Source organism: Scylla paramamosain, chromosome 38 (genome assembly GCF_035594125.1).
Source record: "Scylla paramamosain isolate STU-SP2022 chromosome 38, ASM3559412v1, whole genome shotgun sequence".
Classification (NCBI taxonomy): Eukaryota; Metazoa; Arthropoda; class Malacostraca; order Decapoda; family Portunidae; genus Scylla; species Scylla paramamosain.
Window position 1 is genome coordinate 4,451,882 of NC_087188.1, and position 18,986 is coordinate 4,470,867.

The 18,986-nt window shown below is 45.1% G+C and overlaps 1 protein-coding gene across 1 annotated transcript; it reads right to left on the reverse strand.

Annotated features, from left to right (window-relative positions):
• Positions 1 to 17,057: 17,057 nt before the first annotated feature.
• Positions 17,058 to 18,527, reverse strand: LOC135091592 (uncharacterized protein K02A2.6-like). The gene has a single exon (XM_063989347.1). It carries the CDS (start codon positions 18,525 to 18,527, stop codon positions 17,058 to 17,060), a length of 1,470 nt encoding a protein of 489 aa, XP_063845417.1.
• Between the last annotated feature and the right edge of the window lie 459 nt (positions 18,528 to 18,986).

Consider the following 18,986-nt stretch of genomic DNA (forward strand, 5'->3'; position numbering starts at 1 on the left):
GCCCAAATTGCATAGCGCGTCGTTAATAACGACGTCTTCTGCAACCAACTGCTCTTATAACGACACCTTAGCGACATCCGAGAAACGCTATCCAATGTTTTGCGGATGTTGAAGGGTGGGAGTCGCTAATCTGCCTATGAGTGTTCATTGGCTGCCAGGGTGTGATACGTCACTGAGTCGACGTCACACATAAGGCAGTCAATGACAAGAAGGCTTTGTGCCATCGCCGAGGGAGTCGCGTGACGTTGTTTACAAACATTCATACGGTGTTAAGCACCCATACAGCCACCTATCACCACAGTCTCAAGTCCTCATTGTATCAGCCATGGCCAGCGAGCCTCCTAGCAAGAAAATAAGACCTCACTTCACCGATGCTGAAGTCATTAGCCTTGGTGGAGGAGGTGGAGAGGCGGTCTGCGGTGATTATGGAATGGTTGGATGCTAAAATCATCGCAGACACGAAGAGTAGGGCTTGGGAGGAAGGAACTGCCATTGTGAATTCAGTCAGGCGAGTGTCAAGGACATCAGACGAGCTCCGTAGGAAGTGCAAGGACCTACGGAGTCATGTGAAGACGAAGGCAGCAGCAGAACAACGTTATGGTGCAGGCACTGGTGAGTTCACCGCTTATACCTATCACATTTTCGTTGCAGACCTAGCATGGTGCGGTTGACAGAGCAGAGGGATAGAGAGCTATAAAGATAGAATTACGGTGATGTAACCAAACATTAGGTGTGAGGTCCATTTGCAGGTGAATGATGTTATGGCTTATGGTTCCAGCAAGCACACAGTAAGGTACTCTTTTACTCTTTCACCAATCTCAACATAGCTGCTCTTACCTTTCTCGTCAGATAGAGTTCGTCATTTTGAGCAATTTGAACCCATATATATCCGATGCAAATTATTTAAAATGCCGACAGATATTTTTAAATATTTATCAGTATCTACTTTTGGGAAACAAGGTTACCTTAAAGTTTAATTTGTTAGGTTGTATTATATTTGCTCTTTTAAATAACTTTGATCAGGCTTGATTAGTTTGGTTTGGTTTGGTTAGATTAGTTCGGTTAGGTTAAGGGGACCGTCTGGTTTTTTTTTTTAAATCAAGAATAAAGAGGTACGTGGGTCATTTTCTTTTACTTATAGATGACTATTACACGATGTTACTGTAGTAGTTACAAGCGAATCGAAACATAAATAATTGCATGAAAAAAAAAAGAATTGAAAAAAAAAAATTCCCTATAAACTTTGTCACCGGAGGGCAGATTTCAAATTTGCCGGTACACATATGAAGTATGTGGTATAACAAAAGTTTCGACCTCATAGAATTTTGGTTCTTTGATTTTGATGGCCATTATGAATTTTTTTTTTATTTTTCGTTTTTATTTACTTATTTTTTCTTAAATTACAGTGCGGCACAGAAAATAAGTTTTTTTCCAAATTCTATGAGATGGAAATATAGCAGCTTCATTTAACTTCAAAATGATACCTAAAAATTGAAAATCCGTTGAGAAATGAGGGAGAAGATGCGATTTGAATGATAAAAAAAGTGAAGACTGAGAAAAAAACAAAAAAAAAAAAAAAAAAAAAAAAAAACCCAGAGGTGTCATTTTCGTTTTCTATGATCCTGTACATTTAGTTGGCTTGGATATTTCGTGTTCATACACCACCATGTACATCATATATGTTTTTTAGGCATGTTTAGAATATTATGTAAGACTCATATGGCACCTGGTCCCCCCTACAATGACTGTAGGTATTACTCGCTCGAAGGTGAAGGTGTCGGAATGCGCCACATTCTTCATTGTCGCCAGGTTGAATTGTCTCAGAATGCTCCCGGCTTGTAGTCCGCACTTGTGCCAGCATCCTCAGTCTTCCTCCTTTTCACTGCTGGTCTACTCTGTGATCGTCTTCTTTATCTCTTTTCTCCAGCGTCTTGTCCTTGGTGTCATGCGCACCGAACCATAACCGCGTCGAGTCCCAGTGCAGGTAACCAAAGTTATGTTCCAGTGCAGTCACTTTGTAGGCGTAGTTCACACGGTATAACCATGCGAACTTCACCTTGGGACATTTCTGCCAAACTTTGGAGTGAAGAGACTCGTTGGGGTTATGTGTTCGGCCACACAAACACTTTTTTTGTTTTTTTGTTTGGTTGGGTTAGGTAGTGGGCCGCTCCTCGCCACTCGTCTTCTAAGATGACGCTAATTCTCCCGCGAAAATCACCCACATGAGGTTTACTTGCATATACACACGAACTCTACCACATTTATTCACGCATATACGCACTCCTAATAATGTTACATACTAAATTTACTAAATAAACATATAATAATACGCATATATATCATGCAGTAATACTGACTCTCTCTGGCCGTCTGTAACACTTACAATAATATTCTGGTCACTTACGTAACACTGCCTCCTCCTCAGGTGCTGATGACTCATCAGACACACAATAACTAAACGCAATAATATAAAAGAAACGAAACAAAGTAAAACAACACATGGGTTAGGTTATATTTCTATGAAGCGGGGCGGCTTCCGCTGACGTCTTGGCCTGACGACATTTTCTTCACTTCTTTCTATGTCTTTATTTCCAATAGTATCACTACCGTTTTCAGTGTAGTAGTCCCGTGCAACTAGATTTATTTCTTCAGTGTCTCTTTCACTATCAGTATCAGTATCAGCGTCACTACCACTATTAGCACCAACGTCAGTATCGCGATTACTACCAGTGTCTTTATCGCTGTCACCTTCGGTGTCACTGGCCCAGATCCACAAAGCAGATAGTATTTCATTATTTTACATAATATGTACCTCCACAGGTTACAGTTTTTTTTTCCCACCCCAAACAATCCAAAACCATTTAAGTAAAACAATGAAAACATTTGAAAGGCGCAATTCACCATTTTTTAAAATTCTCGCGTCGGTGAGTCACGTCAGGAATTCCCAGCTGTTGCCAGATGTACTCCCCGCTCTGCTGATGCACTTTCTACCCCTATTCTTCCAGCAACATTTTTAGCACATGATGATTATTTCCTTACGTGCTCCTGTTCGGTATGCCAACAGGTTTCTCACGTCACATGACATTTTTTAAATATCTTTTTTGCTCCACATGCTTGCTTTGTATGGGCAATAACTATTCCTCTGGGAGTGTCTGGCATATTACTCTTGAAGATACGGGTCCTGTGGTAACGCTTTCACAGTAGGCAATGAGTAACCATGTTGAGTAATTAACGTCTCCCTGAATGTATAGGAGACGCGAGCTTTACTTTTCAGGTAGGTTGATGGAACATTTGTTGATTATTCTGGTAGCTCTGATAATGATGACCCTCTAGATAACCTTGAAGGTTATTCGAAGTAATGTAGGGCACATAGTATGTTTGCAAAAACGATTCACAGACATAGCTTTGTTGAAGATTAGGGTCTGAATAGCAGGATCAGTACTCCAATAAGCTTTGAAGTTCTTCTTCTTGATAATTCCCATGAGCATGACCAGCCAAAAAAAAAAAAAAAACTTTCATTTAATTTGTCAATGTCATACCATTGGTGGTCACGTGAATGTTGAGCCAAAATTCTATAACATTGCTTGAAATAAAAGTAACGGTTTGATTCCTCAACCATTTGGTCTATGATATCATCATTCCAAAAGTAACTGAAGTAGTCAACTACTTTACTGTTTACCGTGAAATCAGGAATTTTTATACCTGATCCCGACTCATCAAATTTGAAAAAAAAAAAAAAAAAAAAACTGTGGCTGCCAGTTGTCTCCATCAAGTCACTGCCACATCTCTGGATCATGTGGATGTGCAGCAGGTGTTCTCACTCTCCGAGAACGACCACGTATGTTCCCACATGAAGCACGTACAGTAGCAGGGTCCTGTGTCTACCACGTGCACGATGAGTGGGTGGTGGTGGTGGTGGTTTGGGGCGGGTGGTGCCGTGGGTGTCACGTGGCGGTACAAAGAGGAAGGCTAGTTCGGGTCATCTACATCACTCTCTGAGGTTGAATTTTCCCTTCCTTGTAGTGTATCTGTCCTTCTCCTCTTTGAACGAATCCTGGGAGCACGTAATCAGGCAGTGGGTGAAGGAACAAATGAGGCAGCACCAGCTGAGGTGCATGGTGTCGGCGGAGGGATAGTCCAAGCAAACACTAACTCATCACTTACTTCCTCGCTTTCAGCATCACCCTCTCCACTATACATATAATCTTTATTGCTATCATCTAGAGGGTCATCACTATTAGAGATACCAGAATAATAAATGTGCCAGCATCCTTGCTGAAAAGTAAAGCTCGCGTCTCTTCTACATTCAGGGAGGCGTGACGTTTACTCGCCATGATTACTCATTACGTACTGACTCTGAGACCGTAAAAACTACTGCTTCCACCATCTTATATGGGCCTTCCCAACTTGGCTGAAGTTTCGGCGATCGGCCAGATATACGCTGTGGGTTATGGAGCCACACCAGGTCACCGGGGCTGTACTCAACATTCCTCAATTTCCTCTGATACTGTCTTCACGTGGCCTAGCACGCTGTCTTGAGGTGCTGGCATGCACGATAACGTGTTTCCTCCAATCGTCGTTGCAACTCCTTGAGAAAATCGGTGTAAACGTCTGCCAAGCCTGTTCCCGGCGGCCGGCCGGTAGCTAAATCTACTATATATATATATATATATATATATATATATATATATATATATATATATATATATATATATATATATATATATATATATATATATATATATATATATATATATATATATATATATATATATATATATATATATATATATATATATATATATATATATATATATATATATATATATATATATATATATATATATATATATATATATATATATATATATATATATATATATATATATATATATAATGTGTGTGTGTGTGTGTGGGTGTGTGTGTGTGTGTGTGTGTGTGTGTGTGTTAGGGAAGACCGTCACAATAACTTGAAAGTGAAAAAAAAGTGTAATAAAGTTAAATATAAGTGAAATAATGGTATGTGCATGTTGGGGTGACAAAGCGGCTGACAAAGCCCCGCCGTGCGTCGTGACGCCACGCCCCACTCACTTCACCTCTGTCTTACAGAATATAATTGATGAGTTGAGTGCATTCTGTTGATTATGTTAAATGGGCACAGTCAAAGGGAGTAAGACTAGTATGCCTCAGTGCACGAGTGTGGAAGAGTAGCACGTTCCTCGCCTGTGGTCATGTGATGGCGGTCTTGGTATCGTATAGTTGTGCTTATGGAGTGACGATCGGTCTTATGACTGCCTCACTTAAACTTTCAATCTGAGAGGATAATTTTAAGTTCAAGTTTTTAGAGGTGGGAAATGCCTGTCAATTAATTGGGAGTGTATGGTGAAAATTTGGGTGTTAAGTTCTGTTCTTGTTCCCATAAGTTCATGTGCTTTAAATTAATTATGGCGAAATAGTAGTTGAATAAATTGTTTTTGTTTTGTAAGAAGGTGAGCTGTCATTCTTCCTCCCAGTTCCACCCACCCCTTTTGTAAAAAAAAAAAAAAAAAATGAACTACGCATATAAATTCATTACTCCGAAGAGACATCAGTGCCTGTAAACAAAATAAGGATAACGCTACCAAATTACTAATTTTTAATGCTCAGACATGCTACCAAGTAACCAAAGAAAAAGTAAAGAATTCAAAGTAAGGTAAAGTAATATTATTATAGAACCTGTTCTGTATTTATTAAGAAGTTAAAAGGTAAAGAAAAATCTAAAGTAAAAGTAAATGAAAATTAAAAACTAAACTAAACTAATGAAGCTACTTACATACCCCGGCACCACATCTCTGTGCATGGAAAGGGGCCAGCGATGTCAACAGCCATGCGCTCCATCGATGCTCTTGCCTGGTACAGCTGCAGAACAACGCAGGTCATGAGTGCGGGTCTTTTCATAGCCGCACACACTCGGCATATCTTGCACCATTCTTGGACGTTTCGCCGCAGTCCCACCTAGTACACTCGTTGTCGCAGCTTTTCCAAGGTGTGTTTCACTCCTACATGTCTTTCCTTTGTGCTCTTCTCTAAGCAGCTCCTCTCGCCGAGATGCAGGAACCACAACCAACCAGTGTCTCGCCGGCTTCGCGTGTACCATGCACTGCTACAGCACTCCTTCCTGCAGGTCCAGCGTTTCCCACTGATCCACTAAGCTCTTAGTGGCGGAGCTCTCGGTAGACACAACTTCCTTGGGTGGCCTCTCACTGTCTGCTTCAAGCCATCTGATCACTGGGGACAGGTCAGGGTCCTCGTGCTTGTTTCCACCTGTCGTCCGTCTCCACTGTGAGCTTCCTGCACTTTACCTCTGGTTCACGGCGGGAGCAATGCACACACTGGCGCACAGGAGCGACGACTCAGGCTTTCAGCGTTATTGTGGATGCGGCCAGGGCGGTGCTCCATCACGTAATTAATGTTCAGGTTTCCCAGTCCACCTGACCACCTGTCCCTCAGGCTCCTACAGAATCTTCAGCTATCGTAGAGCGGCGTGGTGTGCGGGGATGGTGAAGCGTGAGCCATACAAGTAATGGTGGAAATGCGCAAGTCCTTTCATGACAGCAGGCAACTCCTTGCGTGTCACACAATTATTTCCCTCAGCCTTGCTAAACTTCGCGCTGTAATACGCCAGCACATACTCTTTGCCATCACGAAGCTGCGACAGGAAGGCTCCCACACCTTCCTTGCTTGCGTTTGTATCTAGAATATACGAGAGTTCTGTGTCAGGTATGGCAAGCAGAGCTTGCTTCAGCGCATTGAAAGCTTGCTGGCAGTTCTCGTCCCACACGTACTGCGTTCTTTTACTGGCCAGGCTATGTAGAGGGGCGGCGACGGTGGCAAAGCCTGACACAAACCGTCTGTAGTACGTGCACAGGCCCAAGAAACTCCGCAGCTCCGAGACATTCTTGGGCACTGACCAGCATTCTAATGATGTCATTTTGGGTCAGTCTTTACTCCCTGCCTACCGACTACGTGTCTAAGAAACGGCATCTCAATCTTGAACAACGTGCACTTCTTCGGGCTGAGTTTCAGCCCTGCAGCCCTCAAACAATGGCACACCTTGGTTAGCCGTGCCAGCTCCTCGAAAGTGTTTCCAAACACTAACACGTCGTCAAAATACACGAATGCTGCCTTCTACTGAATGCTTTCTAATACACGTTCCATCAGCCGCTCAAAATTTTTTTATTTATTTATTTTTTTTATGTAAGAAGGACACTGGCCAAGGGCAACAAAAATCAATAAAAAGATGCCCACTGAAATGCCAGTCCCGTAAAAGGGTCAAGGCAGTGGTCAAAAATTGGTGGATAAGTGTCTTGAAACCTCCCTCTTGAAGGAATTCAAGTCATAGGAAGGTGGAAATACAGAAGCAGGCAGGGAGTTCCAGAGTTTACCAGAGAAAGGGATGAATGATTGAGAATACTGGTTAACTCTTGCGTTAGAGAGGTGGACAGAATAGGGGTGAGAGAAAGAAGAAAGTCTTGTGCAGCGAGGCCGCAGAAGGAGGGGAGGCATGCAGTTAGCAAGATCAGAAGAGCAGTTAGCATGAAAAAAGCGGTAGAAGACAGCTAGATATGCAACATTGCGGCGGTGAGAGAGAGGCTGAAGACAGTCAGTTAGAGGAGAGGAGTTGATGAGACGAAAAGCTTTTGATTCCACCCTGTCTAGAAGAGCAGTATGAGTGGAACCCCCCCAGACATGTGAAGCATACTCCATACATGGACGGATAAGGCCCTTGTACAGAGTTAGCAGCTGGGGGGGTGAGAAAAACTGGAGGAGACGTCTCAGAACACCTAACTTCATAGAAGCTGTTTTAGCTAGAGATGAGATGTGAAGTTTCCAGTTCAGATTATAAGTAAAGGACAGACCGAGGATGTTCAGTGTAGAAGAGGGGGACAGTTGAGTGTCATTGAAGAAGAGGGGATAGTTGTCTGGAAGGTTGTGTCGAGTTGATAGATGAAGGAATTGAGTTTTTGAGGCATTGAGCAATACCAAGTTTGCTCTGCCCCAATCAGAAATTTTAGAAAGATCCCTGCGTGATATGTTTACCTCCTGAAGGGTTGGACGTCTATGAAAAGACGTGGAAAAGTGCAGGGTGATATCATCAGCGTAGGAGTGGATAGGACAAGAAGTTTGGTTTAGAACATCATTAATGAATAATAAGAAGAGAGTTGGTGACAGGACAGAACCCTGAGGAACACCACTGTCAATAGATTTAGGAGAAGAACAGTGACCGTCTACCACAGCAGCAATAGAACGGTCAGAAAGGAAACTTGAGATGAAGTTACAGAGAGAAGGATAGAAACCGTAGGAGGGTAGTTTGGAAATCAAAGCTTTGTGCCAGATTCTATCAAAAGCTTTTGATATGTCCAAGGCAACAGCAAAAGTTTCACCAAAATCTCTAAAAGAGGATGACCAAGACTCAGTAAGGAAAGCCAAAAGATCACCAGTAGAGCGGCCTTGACGGAACCCATACTGGCGATCAGATAGAATGTTGTGAAGTGATAGATGTTTAAGAATCTTCCTGTTCAGGATAGACTCAAAAACTTTAGATAGGCAGGAAATTAAAGCAATAGGACGGTAGTTTGAGGGATTAGAATGGTCACCCTTTTTAGGAACAGGTTGAATGTAAGCAAACTTCCAGCAAGAAGGAAAGGTAGATGTTGAAAGACAGAGCTGAAAGAGTTTGACTAGGCAAGGTGCAAGCACGGAGGCACAGTTTTGGAGAACAACAGGAGGGACCCCATCAGGTCCATAAGCCTTCCGAGGGTTTAGGCCAGCGAGGGCATGGAAAACATCATTGCGAAGAATTTTAATAGGTGGCATGAAGTAGTCAGAGGGTGGAGGAGAGGGAGGAACAAGCCCAGAGTCGTCCAAGGTAGAGTTTTTAGCAAAGGTTTGAGCAAAGAGTTCAGCTTTAGAAATAGATGTGATAGCAGTGGTGCCATCTGGTTGAAGTAGAGGAGGGAAAGAAGAAGAAGCAAAGTTATTGGAGATATTTTTGGCTAGATGCCAGAAATCATGAGGGGAGCTAGATCTTGAAAGGTTTTGACATTTTCTGTTAATGAAGGAGTTTTTGGCTAGTTGGAGAACAGACTTGGCATGGTTCCGGGCAGAAATATAAAGTGCATGAGATTCTGGTGATGGAAGGCTTAAGTACCTTTTGTGGGCCACCTCTCTATCATGTATAGCACGAGAACAAGCTGTGTTAAACCAAGGTTTAGAAGGTTTAGGACGAGAAAAAGAGTGAGGAATGTACGCCTCCATGCCAGACACTATCACCTCTGTTATGCGCTCAGCACACAAAGACGGGTCTCTGACACGGAAGCAGTAGTCATTCCAAGGAAAATCAGCAAAATACCTCCTCAGGTTCCCCCAACTGGCAGAGGCAAAACGCCAGAGGCACTTTCGCTTAGGGGGATCCTGAGGAGGGATTGGAGTGATAGGACAAGATAAAGATATGAGATTGTCATCGGAGGAGCCCAACGGAGAAGAAAGGGTGACAGCATAAGCAGAAGGATTAGAGGTCAGGAAAAGGTCAAGAATGTTGGGCGTATCTCCAAGACGGTCAGGAATGCGAGTAGGGTGTTGCACCAATTGCTCTAGGTCATGGAGGATAGCAAAGTTGTAGGCTAGTTCACCAGGATGGTCAGTGAAGGGAGAGGAAAGCCAGAGCTGGTGGTGAACATTGAAATCTCCAAGAATGGAGATCTCTGCAAAAGGGAAGAGGGTCAGAATATGCTCCACTTTGGAAGTTAAGTAGTCAAAGAATTTCTTATAGTCAGAGGAGTTAGGAGAGTGGTATACAGCACAGATAAATTTAGTATGAGAGTGACTGTAGTCGTAGCTAGATGGTGGAAAACTCGGAAGATTCAAGAGTGTGGGCACGAGAGCAGGTTAAGTCATTGCGCACATAAACGCAGCATCCAGCTTTGGATCGAAAATGAAGATAGAGAAAGTAGGAGGAAACAGAAAAGGGGCTACTGTCAGCTGCCTCAGACACCTGAGTTTCAGTGAGGAAAAGAAGATGAGGTTTAGAAGAGGAGAGGTGGTGTTCTACAGATTGAAAATTAGATCTTAGACCGCGAATGTTGCAGAAGTTAATGAAGAAAAAGTTGAGGGGGGTGTCAAGACACTTAGGGTCGTCGACAGAAAGGCAGTCTGACCTGGGGACATTTATGGTCCCCTCCCGAGATGGGGACTCCGAGGCTGGTGTAGGAGTCGCCATGATGATTTTAAAATTTTTGAGTGAAGGGTGTGTGTGTTATTAGGTGCTTGTAGTTTTGTGTGGAGAAAGAGAGTTGTCCTTAGAGGGCAGGCTGTGACTGCCCCCTTGTGTTGTGAGACATAAAGGGAAACGTTCAGTGAGGTCACAGCTGGGTTTAATTTACCCAAAAAAAAAAAAATAAATAAAATAAAATCACAGATACAAAAAAAAAAAAAAAAAAAAAAAAATACACAAAAGAAAGGTACACAGAAAGTAAACGCAAAGTATAAATGGAATAATATGTCAGCAATAATTAAATATATATAGCAACAGTGTGATAAACAGAACAATAATGTGCCCAATAGTAAAATGTAAGCAAGTGATAAGAAAATCAAAGCAATTACTGGCAAAATATGATAAAAAATAAGCAAATACTGGTTTGCTATTCAAAATGAACTTATATTTGCAAAGGCATACACACACACAGAAAAAAAAAAGTACACAAGTACGAAAAGATAAAATAATAAAAGAACGGTACCAGGAGTGAGAAGAAAAAAATATTAGGCTAACATGGACTCAATAAATAAGCAAAAGTTATGGCACAACTCAACTGGACAAGGTGTAGGCCTTTACCGCTGCAGGAGTAGTGTATAGATGGGGCTTGCAAAAACAGGAATGTTGCAGCAGCTTCAGCAAGGAGAGGCACAGGTAGGGGAAGGCGTAAGGTAATGATTGCCACAGGGAGCCGTGGAGCACAGGGGTTTACAAAGGCACAGGCTCAGAGAACACCAGAACTCACACAGCACACACCAAACAGGCAAAACGGGCACACGGTTATTGCAAAACGGTCCCAAATAAATAAAAATGTACAAAGAAAAATATATATGTGCCTTGGAAAAAAATGCAAGAAAAAGCGGTATATAAAATAAAAACAATACTAAACACAAGCAGAAAGACCGTAAATGTGGGTATATGTACTTTAAGATGCGTGTCTAGCCGTGTTTAATTGTGTAACACACTGTAGAAAGACACAGGACAAAGAAAGAAGCAATAAACACAAAAGCCTAAGAAAAAAATACAGCAGGATGCACAAAATGGCGGTACGATTTTAAACAGCCAATCAGAGACAAGGTACCGCGGCCAGTCAGAAAGGAGGAAGGTGTAAACAAAGGCCAAGTACCAATGAGAGGAAGCAACACAAGCCGGAAAATTAATAGGGAGCCAACGAAAGAGCAGCTGTCAAAAATGAACGCCAAAACAGAGGAGCAAAGGCGGCAGATGCAAAAAAAAAAAAAAAAATATTCACCAGACAAAAAATATGAGAACCACAGCAAGGCAAATAAACACCAGATATTTAGATGAAAGCTATAGAGCTGTAGACAAGGCGGCAGGCCGGGAATTGCCGGTGGACGTTGATTACAACAGGCGGAACCAGGACAAAGCGCAGGGGTTGGGAAGCAGACAGGGAACCAGCCGGAGACAAGGCAGACCCCTCGAAACGTGTAGGAAGATCCAAATCGTTGAATAGGCCGCAAAGCCAAGGCACTCAGCAAATACAAAGACAGCGTGGGCACAGGAAAACCGAAGTGGATTTAGGCGGCGGCGCAAGGTAGTGGTGAGTGCGTCAGTGGACGACAACGCACGTGGTGACGTGTCTGGGGGCTAGTACCAGGGTCGGTAGCATAGAAGTCCCAAAAACACTCAGTACAGGCACAGAAGACACCTGCTTGGTAGCAGGTAGCACACTAGGGAGGCTCAGCCAAACCAGGAACAGACGTTGCAAAAGCACCAGGCGGAAGCACGTGGTGTAGAGCATGGGTCACTGTAAACGAAGGGAATCCGTTCGCAGTATATCCACGGAAAACACCAAAATAGTCACAGGAGGCACTGTGAGACCACCGCTGGCACCAAATATGTGCTAGGGTGTTGTGCTAGCATATACAGTAATGTCCAAGTCCAAGGATAAAAGCAAACTGTAAAATATCTCCCAGTATAATGCAGTCAAGTACAGAGTATCACTTGAGGCCCAGAGGCCTCTCTCGCCTCCTAGAACGCAAGGAAAGGGAGCCGTGGGTCGCCTTCTTCCCCGCGGACCGGCTACAGGTGGTGGAAGATAGCAGCGTGTGACGCTCCCTGGGAGGCTTAACAGGCACAGTTGGAGATGCTGGCGGAGGATCAGGGAATGGAGCACGGAGAAACGAGCTTTGAGGCTCGTCACCAGTCCAAGGAGCCAGGCTTTGGAGGTCCTGGGCCACCACCTCTCCTCTTCTAAACCTCATCTTCTTTTCCTCACTGAAACTCAGGTATCTGAAGCAACTGACAGTAGCCCCTTTTCTGTTCCCTCCTACTTACCCTATCCTCATGAGAGAGAAGCTCTAACAGTCAGTTAGAGGAGAGGAGTTGATTAGACGAAAAGCTTTTCATTCCACACTGTCTAGATGAGCGGTATGAGTGGTGCTCTTTCGTTGGCTCCTTATTAATTTTCCGGCTTGTGTTTTCGTACTTGTGTACTTTTTTTTTCTGTGTGTGTGTATGCCTTTGCAAATATAGGTTCATTTTGAATAGCAAACCGGTATTTGCTTATTTTTTATCATATTTTGCCAGTAATTACTTTGATTTTCTTATCACTTGCTTATATTTCACTATTGGGCACATTATTGTTCTGTTTATCACACTGTTGCTATATATATTTAATTATTGCTGACATATTATTCCATTTATACTTTGCGTTTACTTTCTGTGTACCTTTCTTTTGTGTATTTTTTTTTTTTATCTGATTTTTTTATTTATTTATTTTTTTGGTAAATGCTTTTAAAAAGTGGCAATTCTACAATGTATAATCCTAGCAATGTTTCTACTCTACCTATTGCTATTGATACTGCTGCTGCCACTATGACTCCTTTTTCTCCCTCCACTATTAAACTTCTGCACCAGGATCCTACCATGAAAAAAAATTGTGGGTGAGGACCCCAACTACTCTGCATTGTCGTTTTTACAGCAATATGAGGACTTAATGACTAACAGTAGCATCACCTTTGGGGCAGACAAGATATCTTTAATCAGGTCACAACTAATTCCTGGCTCACTTGCGTTTACCATGATGTTAGGTGACTCCTTTAAGCCTTGTATGCTTCAAGATGATTATGCTGAGTTTCGTAGTAATTTCTTGCGTGCCTTTGTAACTTCACAAACTCACGATTCCTTTCTTTGAGCTTTTTATTATGAGGAGCCGTTTACTGCGCAGCTTGGAAATGTTGGTCATATTGTCGGTCAAGTTCATGCTACCGAGTATGTATATGATGCCATAGAATTTTTTAAGTCTGGAAACTGGATACAAAATGGTCAGATGAGTCTAGATAAATAAGGTCTTCTTAGAATTCACAAGTTATGTTATTTGTCTTACTCCTCAGGAAAGACGTGTTGGTTCCACCATTGAGATAAAAACCCACTGACTCCATATATATATATATATATATATATATATATATATATATATATATATATATATATATATATATATATATATATATATATATATATATATTGTCATGGATCGGTGTTCCTTTACACGTTACCACCTGCCGATCACATGCGACTCCTGGTTGAGTCTCCAGGTAGACTAGGGTAGGACACTCAAAAGAAAGCACAGTCGTAAATATTTGACTTATATTTACACAGTAATTACAACAAAGGCCTGGCTAGCTATGGCTACACTCAGTGGCGCGTGGGCCGCACACAGAAAGAAATACCTATTCCTTCGGAAGTGAGGCCAAGGCCCGGTCCTTTTACGTTGTGAGAGCACAGCCTTACGTTAGTTACTGGGTCACGGAGGTAATTAGCCGACACTATGCACTGTATCACTTATGCCGGGCAAGGAGCGACGACCACGTGGTCGCTGGGTGACTGGAAATGAAATCTTATGAACAGGCCTTACCACAAATAACTCACCCCAGGCGTTCCTCTGGTGTACTCACTCCTCCAGTCTGCTTCGATGAAAGCCAGCTTCGTCGGTCAGGGCTTAGGCTTACCGCTGCACCACGCTGTCCTTTCTGCAGGCTGGTTCGGGAGGAGTCGAGGAGGGCACGTCTTGGGGGCTGGGTGACCCGGCTGGGAGTGAGGCCGAGCAAGGTCGTGCCCCGCTCACCTCGGCCCGCGCGCATTGATACAGGCTCCGCCCACCTGCCCGCATGGCGGATGGTTCTCTCCTATGACGGGGCGGTAATTTATTGCCCTCTTAAAATCTAGTGTCCCTGTGCTCTCACATTACCCCATACAAACGAGGATTTTTTTTCGGAAAAAAAAATTCTAAGCCTAACTAGCTACTAACGGTTGTGTGTGTAGACTAAAAGGGGTCTTCGGGTGGAAACTGAGGTGGCTCATGAGAGTAAAACCCCGTATTTACGTTAAGAATCTCGCTTAGGGGGAAAACTCCTGAACCAGCTGAGCCTTCCCGTTCCTTTTGCAAGACGAAATACCGTCAGACTTAAACCGCCCTCCCATTGTTATGTATGTCTGTGTATAACATAACGGAGTGTAGGTGTTCGAGCGTACGTAATATATGTGTAAGAGACACGCAGACGCTACACGAACACGGAGCGGTGTCTTCGGATTCATCTTGGGGAAGACGCAGCGTGGTGTCACCCCTCTCTGGGAGACACGAGCGTGTTCTGAACGGCCTTCAGGTCAGGATTGGCCTCAGAGCCCCTCTGCCAACAAAGAGAAAGTTTAGTGTCTTCATAGTACCATATACATCCCATATTCAAACACAGAACACAAGTGACAACTCATCCTGTAGTTGGGGTGTAGTAGTGTGGGTGGTTACTCGTCTCGCTGGGCCACCACATAACCTGGTCCACACTCTTCCTCTCCAGGCACCCAAGGCGTCCTCCCTAAGGATGCTGCTGCTAGGGGCGAAACTGGGGTGATTATGTGCAGGTACCCCCACAAAGTAGGGACACCTGGTGCTGGAATGGGTAGGCATTATGCATGACATGTAAACATAGGCACACTCCTTCAGACCGATCTAGAATATAACTTAGTTACCTAACCAGACGCATGGCAAGATCATCTCTTTACTGAGGTGAAGAGGTACTACTCGCTCGTCTCAGCCGATGCGCTAGTCCCTTCTAAAAGGCGAGACAGCACGTCGGCCCCGACATTGTCTCGGGCACGGATGTACTGAACTCGCATCTGAAATTGTTGCAAATACAGAGCCCATCTCATTATTCGGGAGTTTGCATTCTTAGAGGTACGCAGTGACTCCAGGGGCATGTGGTCTGTCTGCAATACAAACTCATCCCCGTATAAGTAGAAGTAGAATTTCTTTATTCCATCTACTACGGCGAGTAGTTCACGTTCTACCGTGCTGTAGTTCTTCTCTGCCGGTTTGAGCTTCCTGCTGTGATAGGCCACGGGGAAGATGTCGCCGTCCTTCTCCTGCAGTAACACAGCACCCAAACCTTCACAGGGTCAGGCAACTGGAGGATAGGGTCCTTGCACAGCAAGGACTTCAGTGCCTTGAATGATCTGTCCTCGTGGGGACCCCACTCAACCTTATTTGGTGCTCTTTTCTTAACAAGCTCATAGAGCGGCAGCGCCACCGCTGCAAAGTTGGAGACAAACCTGCGGTAATACCCTGCTAACCCTAGAAACGATCGGACCTGTCTTTTGGTGTGGGGAACAGGAGCTTCCTTTATTTTCTGAACCTTGTCCTCCAAGCAGAGGCACTGTCCTTGACTCACCTTGTGGCCTAGGAATTCGACATCTGCCTTGGCCAACTCACACTTGCTCGGCTTAACCGTCATGTTGGCGTCTCTGAGTTTATCAAGGACCATACGTAACAGTCTTACGTGGTCCTCCAAATCCGTAGAATGAATCAGTACGTCATCTACGAAAACCTCGACCCCATTCAGGTCACCTAGTACCTGTCTTATTCGGCGGTTGAAGACCGCGGGAGAATTGGCAAGGCCGAAAGGAAGGATCCGATATTGATAGAGGCCGCTGGGGGTGGCAAAAGCCGTTATTTTCCTTGACTCGGGGTCAAGCGGGATCTGAAAGAATCCTTTCGTGAGGTCCAGTTTGCTAAACACCCTCGAGTGTGACAGCCGGCTAAATATCTCCTGTTGGTCGAACATGGGCTCTGCGTCTATTTGTGTTACTGCGTTAATCCTTCGGAAGTCACCGCAGATCCTAACACTACCGCCTTTCTTGCGTACGACGACCATAGGACTACAGTACGGAGAATCGGATCTCTCGATAATGCCTACGTCCTCCATTTCTTGTATTTCCTCAGCCACAGCGTCCCTAACCTGCAGAGGGACCTGATAGGGTCCCTCTGCAGGTACCTTCACTGGCTTTCGGTTCGTTAGGGTGATCTTGTGTGGCGACACCCGGGCCACGCGAGGCTTGTCAGAAAAGACCTCCGCGTATTCACCTAGAAGATCCTTTATTATCGATACTTCCTCAGGTGTTAGCCTTTCAGATAATGTGACCATCTACGGTCTCCGTCTGACGCTTTTGTACAGTGAGAGGACCGTCTCCTACGTCCTCTGCATCGTGAATCACAGCTGCACTACATTTGATCTCACCTTCCTCCTTCGCAGCTGCTTAAAGGGAAAAAATATCACGCACGGCTTTCAAACAGGCGGCCCTATCCTCAGCATATGCTGGTTCCTGAGCGCCAGCGACGGTAGGCGCATGATACTCCTTAAGCATGTTAATGTGAAGACGTTTCCGTTTCCCATCAATCAATACTACATAATTTAACTCGGAAACGCGCTCTAGGACCTCATAAGGCCCCTTCCACTGCGCCAGCAACTTATTATGAGCAGTGGGTAGGAGTACTAAGCACTCTCTGGCCAGGCTGCAGGGTGCGTAGTCGCGCATTGCGATCATAATGGGCCTTTTGTACCTCCTGGGCCTTCAGGAGTTCTTCCTTGGCCATACGACAGGTTTCCCTAAGTCTGCCAGCCAGGTTTATAACATACTCGTATGTCGTACGTACCTCCGGACTTGGCACGTCCTCGTCCCATAGCTCTCTCAGCACTTGGAGTGGACCGCGCACTGCTCTTCCATAGAGTAGCTCGAAAGGCGAGAACTTCAGAGTACTCTGCGGTGCTTCCCTGTATGCGAACAGGAGAGGAGCCACAAATCTCGGCCATTCCTTGGGTTGCTCGGCGGCCAGCCGCTTGAGCATTTTTTTCAGTGTGCCGTTGAACCTTTCGCACAGACCGTTACCCATGGGATGCCAGGGTGTCGTGTTAAGGCCCTTCACAGAAAGAATCCTAAACGTCTCGTCCATCATGGCAGACGTAAACTGAGTGCCTCGGTCACTCAGCACCTCCTTGGGAATGCCCACACGGCAGAATATCCCTACCAGCGCTTCAGCCACCGTGGTGGCCTCTATATTTTTCAGAGGTACTGCTTCAGTCCAACGGGTGCTGAAGTCCACACACGTGAGTAGATATTTTGATCCGTCAGTCGCGCGTGGCGTGATCGGCCCAACAATATCTACCGCTACCCTCTCAAATGGTTCGGATATAAGGGGCATGGGTCTTAGCGGCGCAGGTTTCACACGGCCCTTGTCTACAGTTTTTTGACACACGTCATAGGATCTCACGAATCTCGCGATATCGGCCATCACGCCAGGCCAGAAAAATGTGTGACTAATGCGGTCTTGTGTTTTCTGTCGCCCCATGTGACCACCCAAGGCCGCGCAGTGCCCCATCTCCATCACCGCGTGGCGGTACTGTGCAGGCACCACGAATTGCGACCGAGTCTCACCGAGGTCGGAGATGACTTCTCTATACAACTTTCCTCTGTGTTGGCAGAAGCGAGTCGTTCCGTATTTATTTACCCTCGATACCCCATCAGCGGCTTGTTTCCGAATGTTCGCAAGGGAGGGATCGGTCTTTTGTGCGGCAGTGACGTTAGCGCTATTGAGCAGCTCGTCAGGTGATGTGAGCTTGAGAGGGACCACGGGCCGTGTGTCTCGTGCCTGGGCTCGCGTCAGGGCGGCACCTACTTGATCTTCGGTTTGGGTCGCGGCGTCCGTGTTCCGAACGTCCCTCACCCCTTCAACGTTACCGATTATCAATTCATAGATAGGCTGTTTCATCACAGCGGCCTGGATTCTGCCAGTGAGGAATGGCGTCTCCACGTCGACTACAGCTATCAGGCAAGTAGCCATAGAGCCGTTAATCATGACGACTCTCACGTGTTCTCCTGTGAACTGAGCAGGGGTAACCAGGGCTTCTTTAACTACACAGCCGGTAGAACCATTGTCCCTCATTACCCTTACCAACCTGCCCCCTACTCTACCGTTTTTCACAATCAATCCCCGCGGTGAACCTCCTGGTACTGAAGAGGTGGCCGCTAGTCAAAATGGGTGGGGCTGTGGGGCCTTATTTGCTTCAGGGGTCACCTGAGCGCTATCTACGGCCGGCAAAGGGTGGTTCTGGACAGCTGTAATTGGGGTAGTGTCTGCCGCTGGTACAATATCGTCCGGCGTATCGAGTAGTGCGGCAGCATATTTGCCTGTGTGTGAGGCAGCTCTCATAGGTGGTGTGGGACGCAATGAGCCGGTATTCCACCCACGTGGTGGTTGAAACTTACTACCCTCCCTGGGGTGTCCTTGTGGCTTATTCTGCCGGAAGGGAGGCGGTGCCTGCTCCTTCCTTACTGGCTCCGGATCGTTGGGTTGCGCCTTGTTGCCGCTCCCCGCAGAACGAACTCGGGGAACATTTTTACG

Coding starts and splice junctions, on each gene's coding strand:
- LOC135091592 (XM_063989347.1), bottom strand. CDS start 18,527: ATGAGGGACAATGGTTCTACCGGCTGTGTAGTTAAAGAAGCCCTGGTT.